General features: G+C 41.1%; 1 protein-coding gene and 1 pseudogene across 1 annotated transcript; both read left to right on the forward strand.

Annotated features, from left to right (window-relative positions):
- The first annotated feature begins 3,778 nt into the window (after positions 1–3,778).
- Positions 3,779–12,462, forward strand: LOC139445495 (universal stress protein in QAH/OAS sulfhydrylase 3'region-like; annotated as a pseudogene).
- A 2,076-nt stretch (positions 12,463–14,538) lies between these two features.
- Positions 14,539–21,232, forward strand: LOC139445193 (universal stress protein YxiE-like). The gene is made up of 4 exons (XM_071226322.1): positions 14,539–14,669; positions 17,026–17,106; positions 19,011–19,117; positions 20,582–21,232. The coding sequence occupies exons 1-4, from the start codon at positions 14,597–14,599 to the stop codon at positions 20,798–20,800; spliced, it is 480 nt and encodes a 159-aa protein (XP_071082423.1). The 5' UTR covers positions 14,539–14,596; the 3' UTR covers positions 20,801–21,232.
- Positions 21,233–21,560: the final 328 nt, after the last annotated feature.

Genomic DNA, 21,560 nt, shown 5'->3' on the forward strand with positions numbered 1-21,560 from the left:
CAGATTTCTTGTCAATCTTGGCATGTGGTAGCAATTCAATAACGAATGAATGTTATCCGATCTGGGAGGATTTCTAAAGGGCAAGGACGCTATGTGTACATGTGGTTGCACTTGTGGTTGGACAAGCAGACGCTAATCAAAAGGTTAGAGTAACTTCCCAAAGGGCAGTTTCTTTCGAGGACAGACCGATGGATTGCCGCGAAAAGAACGTAGACACAATTTCTACAACCTTCAGACGTAATATTTGTATATATTAATGCGCACATTCAAAGGAAAACTTGCAATGTGTTATGTATGTTATGTTAGAGATGGGAAGATATTTTTTGAGCCCAGAATTGAAGAATGGCATTATATAATGAAGCTGTTATTACGCTTATATATGAGGAATAAACACTGTGTATTTTGCTCGCAAAGGCTCTCTAGATACAATGTTTATTCCTCATACTGGATATTTACCATTACCAAACACACTCGGGTGATAGCCTATATTTATTTGTAAACATCATATAACTACGTTTAATTGTGAGCATAAAAAATATATCCATGTTTATTTGTAAACATCTTATAAACACGTTGTGACTTTGGGTGTAGCGTAGTAATTAAAGAGTTAGTTCACAACAGCACTTTATTTCAGTTCCGGCCGTGTAATTTCAATATGGCATTCAGAAAACAGGTATTAATTATGTAGGTAATATTATACAATAAATATAATATAAAACAGCTTCGCGATTAATCGCAAAGAGCAATGAAGAGCGAAGCGGGGTTTATTTCATGATAAAATATTGTTTCTGGAGATTCGAAGAGAAGAAGAAGAAGAAAAATGGTTTATTTAAGTGTCCAGCGGTGTATACATAAAATTACATCAATTTATACAGGAAATAGAATATATTAAAAGATATACATCGCCCGGCCAACGTGGGCCTATTAGACACTAATGTTCTTAAAAGCACTGCAAGTGCTAAAATAGTTATAGTGGACAGTGATGAATTTATTAATGGTGCACAAAATAAGTGATAAAAGTATTAAGTCGAATATGCGCTCGCAACTTGATTACGTCACATATTGGACGACGTTGTTCCCCATAGATGTAGCTGGGGTACAGATGTAGCAGATAAACGCAGTTGCCGAATGATCGCATCCAAAAGTGGGAGAAATATGACAGCCAGTTTAAGGAGAAAAATGTACAGATAATTGTCGTGATGATTGTAAGAATATGCAGGAAATAGCAAACTTAACCCACCTGTTCATAAAATGGACTTACCCGATATTGCCGAGGTCGGATTCTATTTTGGGAGTCATCAATATTAAAACTAAAAGTAACTATATTTAAAGCTTGCACATTTTATTAACATCCTTAAAGAGGTTGAACACCATGTGACCAAGTTTATTTGTAAACATCATCTAACAACGTTCATATGGAAAAACATGTTAACTTGAAATGCCCCACGTTTATCTGTTAACTTGAAATGACCCACGTTTACGTGTTAACCTAGTATGACCCACGTTTACGTGATAACTTGATATGACACGTTTACATGTTAACTTGATATGACACACGTTTACGTGATAACTTGAAATGACCCACGTTTACGTGTTAACCTAGTATGACACACGTTTACGTGATAACTTGAAATGACCCACGTTTACGTGTTAACCTAGTATGACACACGTTTACGTGATAACTTGATATGACACACGTTTACGTGATAACTTGAAATGACTCACGTTTACGTGTTAACCTAGTATGACACACGTTTACGTGATAACTTGATATGACACACGTTTACGTGATAACTTGATATGACACACGTTTACGTGATAACTTGATATGACCCACGTTTACATGTTAACTTGAAATGCCCTACGTTTACGTGTTAACCTAGTATGACACACGTTTACATGTTAACTTGAAATGACCCACGTTTACATGTTAACTTGATATGACCCACGTTTACATGTTAACTTGATATGACCCACGTTTACATGTTAACTTGATATGACACACGTTTACATGTTAACTTGATATGACACACGTTTAAATGTTAACTTTATATGACACACATTTACGTGATAACCTGATATGACCCACGTTTACATGTTAACTTGATATGACCCACGTTTACATGTTAACTTGATATGACCCACGTTTACATGTTCACTTGATATGACCCACGTTTACATGTTAACTTGATATGACCCACGTTTACATATTAACTTGATATGACCCACGTTTACATGTTAACTTGTATGACCCACGTTTACATGTTAACTTGATATGACCCATGTTTACATGTTAACTTGATATGACCCATGTTTACATGTTAACTTAATATGACCCACGTTTACATGTTAACTTGATATGACCCACGTTTACATGTTAACTTGATATGACCCACGTTTACATGTTAACTTGATATGACCCACGTTTACATGTTAACATGATATGACCCACGTTTACATGTTAACATGATATGACCAACGTTTACAATGACGATATTCATGATGTAAGTATGCAGAACTGACGATGTCTTCATTGTGATGTTCACTTATCACAACTGAGATTATCAACTGAAACGGACATAAAATATTCCTAAACCATTTCTTTAAACATAATAGTTTCCAAATAGTTCTCGGCCATTCAGCCCGGTCGCACATTGGTAGTCCTGCACCATGACCGTGGAATATATTTATTTCATGAAAAAATAATAATCTAGATATGCATACAAAAACAAGTCTAGCCAGCTCAAGCTAGCTCTATTCTGAAATCAGCATGCAGAGGGAATTTTTTTTATTTTTAGAGTCAAGAAGGATATTGTGTAATATAAGATTTCAGAGACTAAATGTTAGTCTAGCACATTGGTTATATCAATGGATATGGAATACGATATGGGCCATTTACCTTTAATTCACATATGCAATAATATACAAACATTTACGTAAATATCATAACGAGGTGTACTATTATGAAATGGAGTGTTATGTGGGTCAACACAATTTAGGTTTTAAAAAACTGAAATAATCGGAACCATACACACCAGAAGTAGGACATAATGAGGCATTACTTCTACGGCCAGGTGTCACAAGGCTCTGTTATAGATCAACATGCACAGCTCGGTCGCTGTGCAAAAAACAGGTTAAGTGTTCTGGGTTTTTTTAAAAAAAGAATTTTTTTCAGCTTATGTTTTGGGTTCTGTTTGTTGTTTAACGCCACACTCAACAATACTCCAGCTTTATGACGGCGGTCTGTAAATAATCTGTAAATAATTGACATAATGAGCATCGATCCACGCAATTAGGATACGATGGCATGCATCAACCAAGTCAGCGAGCCTGACCACCCGATCCCTTTAGTCGCCTCTTACGATATGCATAGTCGCCTTTTACTGCAAGAATGGGAAGCCGGATCTTCACGGTTTTGGGGTGGTCGGGTAGCCTGGTCGTAAAAGCGTTCGCTTTTCACGCTGAAAACCAGGGTTCGATTCCCCACATGGGCTCAATGTGTGAAGCCCATTTGTGGTGTCCCCCGCCGCAGTATTGTTGGAATATTGCTAAAAGCGGCGTAAAACCATACTCACTCACGTGTCATGGGTCTGTAACATGAGGGAGTATATATATATATGTATACTTATATACACTGATTGTAAATCCTGACACATGAAACGCTAGTATTGTCCTTCGAAATATAAGTTACTTCAATTTAATTCCACTCCTTTCATCTAATTAAACAAACTACCGAGTCAACATTTTTATGATAGATCTTGACCTTGACCTGTCCCACATGGACCCACCGAAGGTTGACCCCATCGACTGACACGTGACACGTCGGAAAATGTCGACCGAGCACTGCAGCAAAGTTCTGATAGCCATGGATGGCAGCGACCACTCCAACTATGCATTTGACTGTAAGTACTCGACTGCAGTAGGTAAATAAGCGGCCACTATGTGCTGCACACTTGCCTGTATAACAGTACAGCGTCACTGACAGGATACCTGCATTGTATCTTGCCTGCGACAGGTGCATTCACAACGACAGGTGGGCGGTTTCCTTATAGCAATCATATCTCCATCGTCCCATGTTTAGATTGATAACTTCTTATCGTTGTTCTTCTGGTTCAATTCTGATGTATATCAACGTCTGACTAAATAATGCTTGCGTCCATTGAACCTTACGCCCTGGTGTACACAACTCCGTGTGTTCACTATCGGCCCTATTTATATTCACGCTACCATTGTATAAGCCTCCTCGGCGCGTAGCTACCCGTGATATATGTAAACAGTGTAAACAATATAAACAACTTGGATAACATGCGTAATAGCCTACTAAATATATTGTAACTTCTGTACCCACCGTTCCTGAACAATTGCATTATTACAGTCATACATAGTAAGAACTAAATATACTTCATATTTTTGTATACATTACACGTGCATAGTAGCAGCCTGAATTATAACATTGACAGACAGACACCGCCGCATTTCACTCGTAGGGAGAAATGTTCGGTCGGACTATGCATATACACACGACACGGGTAGCGGGCTTGTCATTTCATTGTCATCAGATATTTTCTGTTTTGTGATTCATTTAATCATTCCGGCTATGGTGAGGCAGTATTTATATCTACATGTATATTGTGTACTCTTAGTGGTGTATGTAAAGTGTAACACCATAGCACGGCAATTCCGGTATGTAAGGTGCTCGTATGTAGAGCTAAAAAACTGAGATATACATGGTCCGCCCTTGCAGAACGTGTTAGGCGAGAAACGTCGCCTCCAGCATCGCGTACATTTCCATCGCTGGATGGCTGTACAATGTCAACCACACATAACGGACGAGTGTCAAGTTATACCATGTCAGTCCGTGTGCAAGTGCAAGAGTAAACGTTGCTGACATACACGAAGAGTGCCTAATGACAAACGTGGGATGGAATCTACACCGCTCTGGGAATCTGATCGAATATGTCAATAGTTTATTGATGCATCATTCTTGTTGAATAGCTCTGAATCTAACGAGTCGATAAAATGCGGAATATATACAGATTGCAAGTGATAGAAAGCCATTTGGAACGCAGTTGTGAAAAGTGGGCGCTATGCAAGAATGATCCATAAATAGCGCACGAGCGCAATATACACACTTGGCTGCCGGAGGGGGCACGGGTGGCCCAGTTGTCTGAGGCGCCGCGATTCGCTGTGCAGAGTTGTGCCCCTTGGGCACGCCTGAAACCTATGATTGTGGGTTCAATCCCGATTATGTTTCTAGGTTTGTCAGCACCATACCCGTGCTCGTGGGTTTCGCCGATGTGGTAAATGTCTGAGACCTGCATCACTTCGGGCTTTCCTCCCACATTTAGCTGACACGCCGTGATATGACTGTACTGCTGTTAAAAAGCTGCGTTAAACCCAACTCACTCACTCACTTGCAGGATTCTGTTACTGTTGACTGTGACACTCTTACTGCCACATTGTCTGTGGCACCTGTCACTTCCTACATGTTCAGAAAACTGGTAGATGTATCGATTCCGTCAGTTAACTGATCAACCTATACCATCAATTTAACATTCGTCAACGGTCAATCGTTGCGACCAATTTAACACGTACTCCTGTTGTGCCAAGGTATGTATACCCTGTATATATATATTAATGATGGTGAAAATATTTGCGAGAATCCAGATTCTATTTCCCACCAACCGTTGGCGTAACGTCACATCCATGTCAAAAACTATTGTTGCAACGTTCTCACACGTAAACGTCTGTTGACAAGCAACAAAATGTTGAAGTTCATTTTAATTAGTAGTTGTATTCAGGATATTGTATGTTTTTTACATCACATATATATGTAAAATCAACATCTAGTTCCACCTGTAGTTTCGATTTTCTGCTGATTTTCAAGACAGTCTAACAGTTTCATATGTCGTCTTGTCAAAAGTATTCCTGTTACTAATAAAATAATCCCAAGACGAACAATTCCTTAAAAACAGTTTTTCCTTTTTATTTTAAATGTATTGTAATTCATAAATTTCTTGATTTATTTTGTAGATCGAAATCAGTAGTCAATTGTACATAGTCAAGTAAGCACAAATAACACTTATGTTTTGCAAAGTTTATTTGAAATAACAAGAGTATTTAAATACTAACTTGAGTCTAATGTCCTGTCCCTTTAGAAAGCAATGTGGCTTCACTTGAAACTTGTCAAAGATTTCTTAACCTTATCTGTTATATTATTTATACACACTGACCAGCTTGAGTATATTGTGGGAGCAATAACAAGACTTAATGTTTAAGCATGAAAATCAAACAAGACAGAAAGTATCAGGGGCAAAGTGTCCGAGACGCTGCTATACGCTGAGCAGAGTTACGTCCCTTGGGCACGCCAGAAACATTTGATTGTGGGTTCGAATCCCGGGTCGTTCCGATTACCTGTTTAGGCTTGTAAGCACCATACCGGTGCTCGTGGATTTCATAAAAGTTGCAAACGTCTGAGACCGGCATCACTTCGGGATTTCCTCCCACATTTAAGCTGACATGCCGTGCTATAAGCGGAATATTGTTAACAGCGGCGTTCCAATAACTCACTCACTTATAAAGTATCTTTTACAGTCTTGTGTTTTTTCTCCTGTGAGACTGGGTAGCAGAAAGGTGAGACTTGATCACAATTGTTGTTTGTTGTTAACCCAAACGATTCTCAGGAAACATTTAACAAAATAATACTATGAATACTATGTCAAATGGAAAGATTAATGTCTCAAAATCTAAAGGATTACCATGTATTTTCCATTTTCCAAATCTGTCATCTCAGACATTTATTGAAACTATTGTTGAAAAAGCTCTCAGCCACCAGTTCTTTCGGAAATAGAGAATGGATATCAACTACAGCTCAAAAACGTTATACTACAGAAAGTACAAAGACAATCACGCATTATTACCTTCAAGCATAATTCCACTGCTGACATTTTATAACTACTCATCATAAACTCCCTGTAAAGACTGGTCATTGAGATAGTACGCTGAGAGAACAGCACATGTCAACGTTGTAATTCTGAATCTGTAGGCGATGAAGTTCATTATTCATTTTCCTCTCTCAATTTTTCTACGGAACACAGTTTTTTAAACGAAATATATTGTAAGTGGACAAATTTAGGTACTTATAAAAACGTTATGACTACTTCTAAAGTACCTGATAAAATTATTAAAACAACATTTATCCAAAACAATATTTTAAGCGTAAATTGACACCGTATTTGTCTCGCCTATACTAGTTCCTGCGCAAGAGAACAGATACAGAGTAGAACGTGTTACTGTTTACATGTGAATATAAATTTTGGACGACAAAATTTGAAAAACCTTGAAAAATGTCTAAATTTGGGGGGGGGGGGGGGGGATCAGAGTTATTTAGAAGTTATATAGTTATATATGTTGAAAAAATATAATCATAGTATTATACCTCTGACGATACTTCATAATTAATACTACACATCTGAAATATGGATGAATATGAATGATGAAAGACAAGCAACACGCACACCCCAACAAACACAAACGCCAAAAAGGTTTTATATTTATACACATTGGAATAGTAAGGGGAGTGATTGGAGCCCGGGAAGTCATTTGGGCCTACGAGGGTGGAGTGCTCTGAGCTAGGCGGTCATGATCAGAACCTAGGCTCCCAGGCTGAGTGACCACAGCCTTGGACAAAAAACACTCTAGAGTCGTCTCAGCATGGAGTCATCTCTATATCTGCTCGGGGGATGCACTAAAGTGATTACCGCCATCCCCTGCATCATGTTGGTTTCTTCTCCCACATATAGCTGTCACGCCATGGCATAACTGAAGCACTGTTCAAATCGGTGTTAAACCCACCAACCCACTCTTCCCGATTAAGTGAGTGTGAGTGAGTTTGATTTTACGCCGCTTTTAGCAATATTCCAGCACTATCACGGCGGGGGACACCAGAAATGGGCTTCACACATTGTACCCATGTCGGGAATCGAACCCGGGTCTTCGGCGTGACGAGCGAAAGCGTTAACCACTAGGCTACCCAACCGCCCCTTCCCGATTGAGGGTCACATGTGCGTCTATGAGTTGGGTTTAGTTAACGCTTTCACTTTATTGTATCATTACGTATTGAATCCTCACTTCGGCTTTGTGGCTATATGTTTAATGTCTATCTAGTAACACCTTCAGATGTCTTATCCTTGAAGTATTCTGCAGGGTACATGGACAGGCTCCACCGGAAAGGGAATAACGTAGTGGTGGCGCATTGTCCCGACTACAGCGCCATCCATCACACACGTGAGTAGCGACCTTATGGGTCCGACATTAATCCTGTGGAAGTCCCACTCATAACACAAATATGATTATAGATCCAGTCAATTTTGTAGGTGAAGGTTTTCGTCCATTTCAGCAATATTTCAGCTGTGGCGCGACAGGAGACCTCAAACTGGTTTGCGAACGCTTAAACAAGACCACCCTATCACCGTCCACGGTCAAATGGAACAAGTCCAGATAATCAGGACTGATTTCAATTTGTAATTAGATGGCGGAATGACAGTATGTGTTCATTTCCGCAGCTTGATGATTGATGAACACTCTAGTGTATAACTAGGCAATACTCCCCATCCTCTCTGCAGCTGGTATCAGTGGCGATGCTTCCCTAATTGCCGAGATCTTGCGAGAAGAGGCTGTGAAAATGGAAATCATCATCGATAAACTCCGGGAGAGACTGACGAAAACTGGGGTGAGATCAGTTCTCAGACTGTATTAAAATTAACCAGATTATGACTCTATGTGCGTACGTGCTGGCGTGTGTGTGTGACACTAGCTGGTATTGAGAAACGGAGGTCATGATGTCAAGGTGAGCGTATGTTATGGGCTTCCTTTCGTCGCCCCTCTGTCCGTTCATATTTCCGTCCGCTAGCAATGAAAACTCTTGAACATAATGGTATGATCCAAAACATGTCCTTGTATTTATTTCATTTTCAAAATTTCAAAATTTCAAAATGTCCGCAGATTACAATTTAGTGGTCACGCTAATTTCTTCCCTTGTCAATTACTGAAACATCCTTCATTACAATAAAGAAAGGTTTCATTCTTGAAATATCAAACTTCAAATAGAGTGTTTGAAATCGATTGAATTTCAAATTTTGCCTACCACTCTGAGAGCCCATTGAAATGCCCCTTGTACTAGTACAACGTTTCCTACTTACACCAGCCCCTACATGTGGTACGTTTCTGACACATCATAGCATTATGTATTGATGCTGTTGTATATTTGTATTGGTTATTAGACTTATACATTAGTGTTGTATTAAAACAAATACTAGAATATTATAAGGGTAACGCTATTTTTCAGGGCATTATCATTTGCAGAAGCCCGAGGTCTTCCATTAACTGCCCGACGAAGGAGCGGAGTTGAAAAGACCGAGGGCTTCTGCAAATGATAATGCCCTGAAAATAGCGTTACCGTTATTGTAGCTAAAATGGATAGAATTTGTTATCAAATAAAAATAAACAACAACATCGGTTTTGAAACATTTACGACAATCAACATTCTCCTACCCAGAGTTCCATGCGGCCGGCAGCCAGCTAGCATAGTACCTCTGCCACAGGCCAGCGCCATGTGACGATTCGTCACATCTTTCGCAGTCCATTCAAGATATTGCATATGCTTTTCATCCGTTTCATGTTTGACAAGTCTACACATTTTCATAAACAAATATCTAAGAATGGTTAACTTTCATTCAGAAAGTATGCAAATACGTAAAAATCTACTTGTTTTTGCGTAGTTATCCTATGTTTACATTGGTTGTACGGCTCCACGTGCTGTCATCGAAGCCCAACGGAGAGCTAGCGACACGGTCACTTTGATGCATAAATATATATTGTCATGCAACTCACTGTCGCAGTTGTAGTAGCATATCTATATAGTTATGCAAAACAATATGTAAAGCGCCCCCAAATACTTGCATTAGTCCGTTCTATACTGATTTCTGAAAAAGCGCGTTTGTTTACAAACAAGAGAAAAGTCCGGTCACGTGATATGCAAATTAGCCTGTGGCAGTGGTGTTATGCTGAGTCACCACTGCGACGGAGTGTGGTCAATCAACACACAACGAATGTTACCGACCTACTTTTACAAATAAGGAAAGGTCACAGAACAAACCAGATGACGTCACTATTGAACATCAATATGACGTCACCTAACAACGGGCGTGATAATGACCCGTCGTCAAGCAATATGAGGGCATTATCAAGTTTCAGTGTCCCGCTCATCTCAGATAACATGCGGGCGGTTTAATGATAATTCTATCCATTTTATCTATAAGAGTACATAAGACTAGGTTTCACTTCTGAAGAGGGTAGGGTAGCCTAGTGGTTAAAGCGTTCGCCCGTCACGCCGAAGACCCGGGTTCGAATCCCGACATGGGTACAATGTGTGAAGCCCATTTCTGGTGTCCCCCGCCGTGATATTGCTGGAATATTGCTAAAAGCGGCGTAAAACCAAACTCACTCACTCACTTCTGAAGATTACATCAGTATCTTCTGAGATGAGCTTCAATACATCTGGTACTCTCTGGCTGTATTTCCAAATGAGTGAGTGAGTACAAGAGTACCAGGAGGTACGGGACTATAAATACAAGAAAGTTCAAAATGACGTCAGTAATGATTAATATCCTATACATCAGGTAACGATGTTGACTTGCAGGAGGTATACATGGTACACGTTGACTCTGTGATATTGACTTGTGTTATATGTGTAGGTGCCGGGTCGTATTTTGCGTTTGACTGGTAAACCTGGATCGTCCCTGGTGAAGGCCGCGGAGGAGGAAGAGGTTGATTACGTCGTCACGGGCACGCGCGGACTGGGCAAGGTGAGTAGGGCGATACTCGGCAGCGTCAGCGACTACATCGTACATCACTCACACGTGCCCGTCTTCGTTTGTCAGAAGCCCAAGGAAGAAAGCCATCATCAAGTGTGATTGAAGGAGAACATACGTTCTTGAGTGATGAGGGGAGCCTTCAGCACCTTGGTCGGAGGACGTCATCAGTCCATTGGGATGAAGACAGAAAGGGAAGGGGGACATCATCAGTCCTGGGGCTGAGGACATCAACGGTCCTCAGATTGAGGACATCATCATTCTTGGTGGCTAGGAAGGCGGAAGAATGTGATGATGTCATTAGTCCCTTGAGGATGTCAACAAAATTTAATGCAGTAAAACAGTATTCAGTTTTGTTACTTGTATTTACCTTAGATATCTACCACACGATGTCCAGCTTTCTCACGCTTACGATATGGATTATACTGGATGGATTGGTAGCATAGTCCTTATGTATTTGCCACGTGTGTGAAACCAATGTCTGGTGTCCCCGCCGTGATTGTGCTGGAATATTGCAAGAAGGGGCGTAAAGTCATACTCACTCACCCCAACATAATTACTCGTAGTAAAGGGATAAATGACTGAGAACTCTTATTATCTCATATAGAGCCCACATGCCGACATACGAGTATAAGTATTGTTTTATTAATTGAACAAAATGTCATATATTGGTATGTGTTGTGTTAGTGAGGGCACCGTCATCTTGTTTATTGGTTGTTTTCTCTGTTTAACGCCAACCTCTTCAATATTCAAGCTTTATGACGGCGGCTCTTTAAATAGCCAGACAATCCAGTGAATGATGTTATCAGCAACGTCCCATTCCGCCAGGATGCGATGACCCAATATCAACCATGTTACTGAGCCTGATAACACGATCCATTTGGTCGCTTCATGCGCCAGGCATTAGTGCCTTGAGCCAATTGTAACCCCAACAGTGTGCCATTATGTTATAATAATTAACTGTTTTTCACTATGTCAATATGTGTAAAAGAATTAAAAGGCCCATAATATTAGAATTCTTGTTCTTCAGTACGCAATGTTCTTTTCTTGTGCATGACATTAAATACATATTAATGATTAGTACTCACGAAAAATGTTTGTCTATCGCGCCGTCATTTGCTGTACATAGTTACGTCCCTTAGGCGCACCAGAAGCCTATGACCGTGGATTCGAATCCAAAGTTCTCCCTGATTATGATTCTTGATTTGTTAGCACCATACCCGTGATAAACGTCTGCTACCAGCCTCACTTCGGGCTTTTCGCCCTATTTCCTCCGTCGTAATGCAACTGGCGTGCTCTTCAAAGCAGGGCTAAGCAAACCCACTTAATCACCACTTACGAAAAAAACAGATCGAAATACCACTGGAATCTTGTTAGAGATATCATCTCATGTTGCCTGTTAAATCTTGGAAAAGGGTAATTGGAGCGCTTGGTTAATGAACAATGCAATAGTTAGTTAGTAAACTCCCATACTTGCTCTGAGATAGCGTTGTGGACTAGTGATAGCCATCAACCGAATGCTTTTTGAATTCAGTGTGAATGATTTTGCATTGTTATGTTTGTAATACAATGTATCCAAAGGTAATAAATGAGTGATATGAATAATGGTCATAGTGATTGTGATTAAAGGATATTGTGACCTGGTGTTGACCAGTAAAGACCATCACTACGACGGAGAAGACCACTGTCGTGACACTTTGACCCGGCGTAAATGCCCGACTGAATCAAATGTGATTAGACCCCCATCTTGAGAAGATAAACAAGGTGAATTGTTCCCCGTCCGCCTCCTAAAACTCAGCTAACTGGACTATGTTGGAATGTTCACCTGAAACTGGGTGAATAAGGCCTTGTGCGAATGTGCCCCTGAAACTAGGGGTACAAAGTTTTGTGCGAATGTGCCCCTGAAACTAGGGGTATACAGTTTTGTGCGAATGTTCACCTGAAACTGGGTGAATAAGGCCTTGTGCGAATGTTCCCCTGAAACTGGGTGAATAAGGCTTTGTCGGAATGTTCACCTGAAACTTGGTCAATTAGGCCTTATGCGAATGTTTACCTGACACTGTGCGAATAAGGCCTTGTGCGATTGTTCACCTGAAAATGGGTGAATAAGGCCTTGTGCGAATGTTCCCCTGAAACTGGGTGAATTAGGCCTTGTGCGAATGTTCACTTGAAAATGGGTGAATAAGGCCTTGTGTGAATGTTCACCTGAAACTGGGTGAATAAGGCCTTGTGCGAAAGTTCATCTGAAACTGGGTGAATAAGGCCTTGTGCGAATGTTCACCTGGAACTGGGTGAATTAGGCCGTGTGCGAATGTTCACCTGAAACTGGGTGAATAAGGCCTTTTGCGAATGTTCACCTGGAACTGGGTGAATTAGGCCTTGGGCGAAAGTTCACCTGGAACTGGGTGAATTAGGCCTTTTGCGAATGTTCACCTGGAACTGGGTGAATTAGGCCTTGGGCGAAAGTTCATCTGAAACTGGGTGAATAAGGCCTTGTGCGAATGTTCACCTGGAACTGGGTGAATTAGGCCTTGTGCGAAAGTTCATCTGAAACTGGGTGAATAAGGCCTTGTGTGAATGTTCACCTGGAACTGGGTGAATTAGGCCTTTTGCGAAAGTTCATCTGAAACAGAGTGTAAAACGAAAAGCTAATTGTCCGATCACGGGAAGTCTTCTGTAAATATGCCACTCACAATGGCCAGTGCCTATGGTAGAAATGGGCTCTGTGTCAAAATAGCATTTTGCTGTATGCCACATGGTACTTTGAAAATACAAGTAGTCGGTGTAAATGGTGATCCTTAAAGGTTTTGCCTTAAAGTAACCGCCGTCGCCACACTGTTTTGAAACCACGCTGTGTTTGGACACATAAGGAGTATCATTTCATGCATATCTCCATTATAGCGCTAGCCCAGGGAAATATTATGAGACATTAATATATCATGTCTAGGTTAAAGGTCATCCCCTGTGATGGAGGAGATCATCTACTGTAGGTTAATGGAACCTGGCGCTGTACATGTTCGTATGAGTTCAAGGTCACAGTGAATAACTTTGAAAACAATGTTTACAATTCACTAAACTACCTTTTTTCTCTAGAGAATATTTATGTTTGTGCTTGTTGTTGGTATATTATTTTAATACATGTGTATGAAAACGCTTGGTGAGTCAGCACCGCGATAGAACTGAATTACTGACGACGAAGGAATCAAACTCAATTCACTCCCCCACAAATCCATGAAGATCTGGGATAGAATAGGTCTTCAGCAACCCACGCTTGCCGTAAAATGCAACTATGCTTGTCGTAAGAGGCGACTAACGGGATCGGGCAGGCTCGCTGACTTGGTTGATGCATGTCATCGTATCCCAATTGCGTGGATCGATGCTCATGATGTCAGTCACTGGATTGTCTGGTCCAGACTTGGTTATTTACAGACCACCGTAAAAGCTGGAATCTTGCTGAGTGCGGTGTTAAACAACAAACAAACAAACACTCTCCAACATTTGGTTAACTCTCGACTAAACATGGATAGATTACTGCTTGAAGCAACGCGAGCCTCAATCACCCATCAGCTCAACCACTCATCCTCTCAACGTTCCAGGGAGCAGTTAACAAAGACACTCTCCTCATACATCGCCTACGCCACCTGTATCGCGTTATCTTGACCGGTGAGGTTACTCTCGAAAAGACGTAGCTACAACGTACTCCGTGTCACGTGATCTACGACAAGATGGCGGGCAGGGACGACAGGAAGGTTTTGGTGGCTATGGATGGAAGTGACCACTCCGTGTACGCATTCGACTGTAAGTATACTCACAACAGCAAGCCATTTCCCCGTCACATATGCATCTTGTCTCGGCACAAAACAGGAAGTAGGAACGCTTTTAACCAGCTGTTTACTGGAGCCAGTTTGATCGTTAGTGGTTTGCATTTATTCACCATGGAAATACATTCTTGCCATCAAAATGTATTTTTAGATCTATGTTTAAGCATCTAGGTAAATCAAAACGCATGCTGATCAGATATATCACAGCTGCTGGGAGTGATGTGAAATATACACCACTCGATTGCATGATAAGTCATAAGGGTCTTGTTTACACTGAGAAATAAGCAGATCGTGTGTTACCCGTGACCCGTAAGATCACACCATGTACATGTATATGACCCCGTGATAATGTTCCCCTATGTTGTTATTATTATATGATCGATATTAAGTGATCACGTTGCTGACAGGGTTTGTGTTGATACGTGCTGACTGAAACGCGGAAGCCATTTTGAACCACAGACCGTGAACTGACCCATTATCACCCGTCACGTGCAGAGATACTGGCCGCCGCAAAGCTGATAATGCTCTTTAGAATTAGGTGCGCATGTACATTCGCTTCCTGTTACTCGGCCGATTACTTGAGCTCAGGAGCAGGTGATTTAGACGCCTCCTTTCAATTTGCTGGAAATAGCTAGAAAGAAATGGATGCTTAAATCCCGTTGAATGGCAATGGATAATGAACGCAGCATGTGCGTTGATGGGGATTATACGCATGTATATTAAGTACAAGCATTAAACATTCTACAGTGAAACTTCCGTGAAGATACTGGGAAACTGTTAGTCTGAAGCAGTCCATGGTTATCACAAGAGCCGACTTTAACGGGGATCGGATGGTCGGGTTGCGTGACTTGGCTGATTGAAACCCTGCGACCCGTTGCTTTGCTTGTTTTATCAACCACTGGTTATTTGACAGGTCGCTGTGAAATAGCATAAAACACTGCTGGCAACGGCGTTAAACAACATTCAATCACTCCCGCAAAATGTTCAGGTGGTAAAGGGCGTGAGACCAGGTAGAATAGAGTGAGTGAGTGAGGGGGTATTCATAGCATAGAGTGAGTGAGTGAGTTTGATTTTACGCCGCTTTTAGCAATATTCCAGCAATATCACGGCGGGGGACACCAGAAATGGGCTTCACACATTGTACCCATGTCGGGAATCGAACCAGGGTCTTCAGCGTGACGAGCGAACGCTTTAACCACTAGGCTACCCGACCGCCCCTCATAGCATAGAAAGACTCCCTGCCTACCACAACTATAGGTAACTCGTTATTGATATTTCACAGTCGACTTCGAAGCTAAGTATCCAAGAATAGATGTTTCACAGGATGCGCAGAATAATTCTTGATATGTGATTCTGAGATAGTGAAGCTGTAAAGTTCTGATTTCTAGTGAAATACCCCCCCCCCAAACCCCCCCACCCCGTAGCCATGGTCACCATGCTGTAATGTATGACGAAGTCTCTAATCTGAACATTTGCGATTTTAATAAAAAAAACCCCATCAAATCTGTCGTGGCCTCCTTTTTCAATTTGATCTGCTATCTCGCGAGATGCCATATTCGATCACGTGATTGTCAACCTAATATGACCGTGATTACGTTATTTCGCGATCTGTCACGAGTTTGTGAGTTGGTGATTTGGGTTTAACACTTTGGTGAATCCCACGAGCACTGGTATGGTGCAGACAAACATAGAAACATAATCGGGGCAAACTACTTGGTGTCAGAAAGTTTTATGATGTTCACATTATATTTATGATGATGTGCACTGCTACACAGAAATCCCTGTATTTCGGTGTATAAATGGGTTTGGGAAATAGGTTCGCAACACTGATTTACCAGAATCTAAAGGCTCTGAACTCAACTCTTGTTCCAACAGTTTTGTCATTCTACGAACAGGTCAAAGAGGTCACTTGGTTTTGGTAAATGTCCGAGACCTGCATTACTTCGGGCTTTCCTCCTACTTTAAGCTGACACGCCGTGATATAACTGGGATACTGTTGAAAGCGGCATTAAACCAAGCTCACTCACTTGGTACCGCGGCTCCCTGCCCTGCAATGTCCTCATCGTAAGTGAGTGAGTGAGTGTGGTTTTACGCCGCTTTTAGCAATATTCCACAATATCACAGCGGGGGACACCAGAAATGGGCTAGCTTCGTTAGAAAATGAGATAGGTGTCACATTTTTGGAATGAATCGCCACAACATCAACAAAGCCCCAAACGTGCGTTGCCTCGTTTCCGCTCTCGCATCCGATATGTGGTGACGTCGTGAAGAAGTGCGCGAGTAAGCGATGAGGGTGTGCTTACATACGTTATATACCCGACTTTTCTTTGCAGGGTACATGGACACTGTGCACAAACCAGACAACGAGGTGATCATCGTTCACTGTCCGGACTACAGCGCGTTGACACATTCCCGTGAGTACCTAGGATGGCTGATTAACACATATCGTTGATCCTTTGGACTTGTTGTCGCATCATGGCAGCCATGAGTAAAGACATCACTTCCGGCTATTCTGCCAAATCAAACTGATCATGTTAGACTCTACGCTGCAATATCGCCATTCTATCAGGCACACATACCCTCGACACATTCTATACCATTGCTTACAAAATGCTAAAACAATTAGATGATGAAGGGAAAACGAATTGGGTGTCTGGTGTAAGAAGCATGCTATTTAATACTGGATTTTCTTTTGTATGGATCTCACAAGGCACTGGTAATGAAAAACTATTTTTGCTCAATTTAAACAAAGATTATTAGACATATTTCAGCAAAGCTGGCACCAACAAGTTTCCTCTTCACACTTTCTCAAGCAAAATGCTGGTATTTAATCATTGTTACAACCAGAAAAATATTTCAGCATATTACAAGATAAAAGCTCTTTGTAAATTTAGAACATCTCTCCTTAACTTCCTTGTCAATAAATATCGTAGAACCAAGGATAATGATTTTGAAAATTATATATGTTCTAACTGTACCAACCAGGAGATTGAAGACGAGTTTCATGTTCTTTTTATATGTGAAAAATGTAAAATTTTGAGATTAAAGTTTCTACCTAATTTAGATATTACACACAAAGACATTCAATCGATGATCAATTTGTTGAATTCGACCAATGATGAAGTTATTAAATTTTTAGCAATGTATTTGAAACATGTATTTGAACTCAGGTGAATATATTATACTATGGTCAAGATCACGTTGATTTTTATGTGTCTGTTAAATCTGAACTGTACTATGGGTCAAATGGCCTTGCATACTGAATAAACTGTCTGTCTGTCAGTCCATTGCTTCGCTTTGTGTCCAATTGGACTTGTGTGTTGACCCGTGAAGATCGAGGTCGAAAACTGGTCTTCAGCAACCCATGCTTGCCGTAAAAGGTGACTATGCTTGTCGTAAGAGGCGACTAACGGGATCGTGTGGTCGAACTCGCTGATTTAGTTGAATCATGTTATCTATCCCAATTGCTTAGATCGATGGTCATGATGTCAATCAAAGAATTGTCTGGTCCAGAATCGAGTATTAATTTACAAACCGTCGTCATATAGCTGGAATATTGCTGAGTACTGCGTTAAACAACAAACCAACCGATCAACCAATTGTTGGTTTGTCCGTTTGTTGTTTAACGCCACACACATCAGTATTCCATCTGTATGACACTCACTCACTCACTCACTCACTCACTCACTCACAAGAGAACATGAAAACAAATCTGCCTGTATGACAGCGGCAGAGCAGGTCTCAAATAATTTCAATATGTAAGCGCAAGCCGTTTAGTTACAAACATAAGAATTAATTTATCATAATTAATATGTAAAAAACATTGAAATAAGATTACTGAATACGTATGTAGCTGCTGTCACCTGTCACTTTTTTGTGTTATTTCTGCGACAACAATAGTCATTGTCCTCTATTGTTGTGTTTCTATGACAACCGTATAGTACACTGTTCTATGTCTTTTGCTGCCGTGTAATCCACTGACATATCTGAGATAACCTAACACCCGTAGCCATGTGTCTATTATACAATTCATTGTTGTTTCCATAACTACCATATACTCCAGCGTCACGTTTCTAGGACTAACATTTACCCAGCGGTGTTTTCAGCGGTAATGTTTATCTGGCTAATAATACTGAAAAATGTGTTATACAACTTGCATCAAACTACATTTTTGCTGCCAGCACCGACGTTTTACAGTATGTTGCTAACATTATCTCAAATAAAATAATTCTGCATAGGCATGTGAACGTATGTAAACGGCTGGAAGCAAATGTGCAGTTGTACTCCAGCGTTGCCATGACTACCGTCTGTGTTGCAGCTGTGATGTCCAGCGACCCCTCCCTGGTGGCGCAGCTGATGAAGAAGGAGGAGCAGCAGATCAACATCATCATCGCCAAGCTGAAGGAGAAACTCACAGGTTCTGGGGTGGGCGCCCTACATACTCTTTAAACTGTTCGCTAGAGTAGTCTCCCTTCCTATTTACACACACACAAGCTCCTCGCAGCGATATCCCGTTCGCGGAGCTCTCTGTACTATCGTTGCCACCTGTGAAAGCTCCCCACTGTGATAGGTGGCTACAACCATGCTTGGAGTTGAACTCGCAACCGACTGACCGTTCTGTTTACAAACAAGTCATGACTACTGTGACCCTGAATACTCTTATCCCTACTAAATTCTTTTCTTTGTTTCGGATTCATTACAACAATCATGTAATTGGTACTATGGTAGGTATGTAAGGGGGAAGATGGTTGATTTTCCGTTCGTCTGCAAGGTAAATTCATCTTGGAAATATGGTCAGTCGTTAACCTTTTGAAAAAGAACTGTGATGGCATTCCCAAAGACTTAAACAAAAGTATAAACGTTACTAGATTTGGGGTTAGAATCAAATTTCAAGATTCGTGTAATGACCGCGCCCACACTTGTGGCCGGGATGTTAGCGAGAGTGTAACGAAGGTGTCACGCGCTGAGAAGGAGCTTGTTACACAGAGTGATTCCAAGATGGCGGCCTCGGTACGTTTATTTTGGAAAATTCCAAGTGTAAGTGGTTCTAAGTACCGTCATCAGTTGTGAATATGATTGACAAAGATGATATCCAAAATCTGTACTGAACGAAACATAATCTTGTTAACATGTTTGAATTCCATCATAAAAAAAACAACATTCGTGCGACACTGATAATCTTTCACTACATTAAGTGAAGAAAACATTTTTTGAAATTCGAAATTCCAGGCCCTGATTCAGACATCGTATTTTGACCACATTTCCGAGGTAAAGTACAAACGGTACATCGACAGATCAAAAAACTATCTTTGAGGTGTTGCCTTTAGAAAAGGTTTCTGACCCGTTAAGATCCGGAGTAGAATAGGTTTTCAGCAACCCATGCTGGCCGTAAAAAGCGACCATGCTTGTCGTAAAAGGCGATTAACTGAATCGGATGGTCAGACTCGCTGACTTGGTTGATGCATGTCATCGTATCCAAATCAAGTGGATCGATGCTCAAGTTGTCAATCACTGGATTGTCTGGTCCAGACTTGGTTATTTACAGACCGCCGTCGTATAACTGGAATAATGCTGAGTGCGGCGTTAAACAACAAACAAACAAACAAAACCCAACTCTTTTCATGTGACCCACTTCAGATAAATGGAATAGTAATATGCGCAGTAGATCTGCTCTGAAAAAGGTCTTACTTCACCAATAAGTGCCAAGCCCCCCTTCCTCCAGTGTGGTGGACGCCGACGCCGTCCATTCCCTCCGATTCCATACCTCTCTGCATGAAGATCTAACAATCTCCATAGGAGGTAACGTTTACTATGGTTAAACTCTCAGTCCCATACGAATGAAGAAGCAGTATACCTCGTTCGTTTATCATTTGGACATTTTCCCTCCAGATCAAAGGTCGAATTCTGCGTCTGTCGGGCGACGCAGGGCACGCAATCGTGAAGACGGCGTTGGCGGAACACGTGGACGTCATCGTCACCGGCACAAGAGGTCAAGGCAAGTTCAGGCGGACGCTTCTCGGCAGTGTCAGTGACTACATACTACATCATTCACACGTACCTGTGCTCATCTGTAAGAAGCCACACGACGGATCAGAGGAGAAGCAATAAGAAGTTTCAGTGTCAGGAATATATAACATTGTTAGGCATATACAACAGTGTTGGCAATATACTTCAGCGTTAGAAACATACAACAACGTCAACAATTTTCAGTCCCTCAGCAAACTGTTTTTTTGAGTCGCTGACGATGCACTCGCTTTCTTGGAGGGGCGTATGATGTGCAGTGATTTGACCATAACATTATATAGCAAACGTTGTAATATCACCTTCACTAACTAAACAGAGTTTACTCAATGACTGTCAGTTACTGTTTTTCTCATTATAAAAAAATGTTTTAAAAATCCTTTGTTATCAGCACGGTGTTGTTTTGAAGTGCTTGTTTGCGAGCCATTCTACGAAAAAGATAAAATCTGTATTCTGGAAGATTCCATTACACAATTAGATTCTAGAACAATCTCATAAAAATCAGATCTTAGTTCTCGCTATCGCTAAACAAAGATCTGAGGATATCCCATTACAGATCACGTCAGAACGACCTTTCACCCAACCAATCAAAGCGTCGCTTATCAGATCTTGAAAGTGACAGTCGGAATGTGTTTTCTAATCATGAAACCTCGAAGCGTTAACACTGGGTATTCCGAACGACATTTACAACTGATTCCGTCAAATGTATCGTCTATCTCTCGCTTCCGTGGGATAAACATTTGAACGGAGGGGGCGTTGCACAGTACGTGGGAAGCACATTCCGGAATGTTCGTTTGATCAGTTTTCAAAATTTTAATCGAGAACTCTTTTCAAGCGTAGTCTGAAA

This window comes from Haliotis cracherodii, unplaced genomic scaffold (assembly GCF_022045235.1).
Source record: "Haliotis cracherodii isolate W230 unplaced genomic scaffold, xgHalCrac1.p SCAF_6, whole genome shotgun sequence".
Taxonomy (NCBI): Eukaryota; Metazoa; Mollusca; class Gastropoda; order Lepetellida; family Haliotidae; genus Haliotis; species Haliotis cracherodii.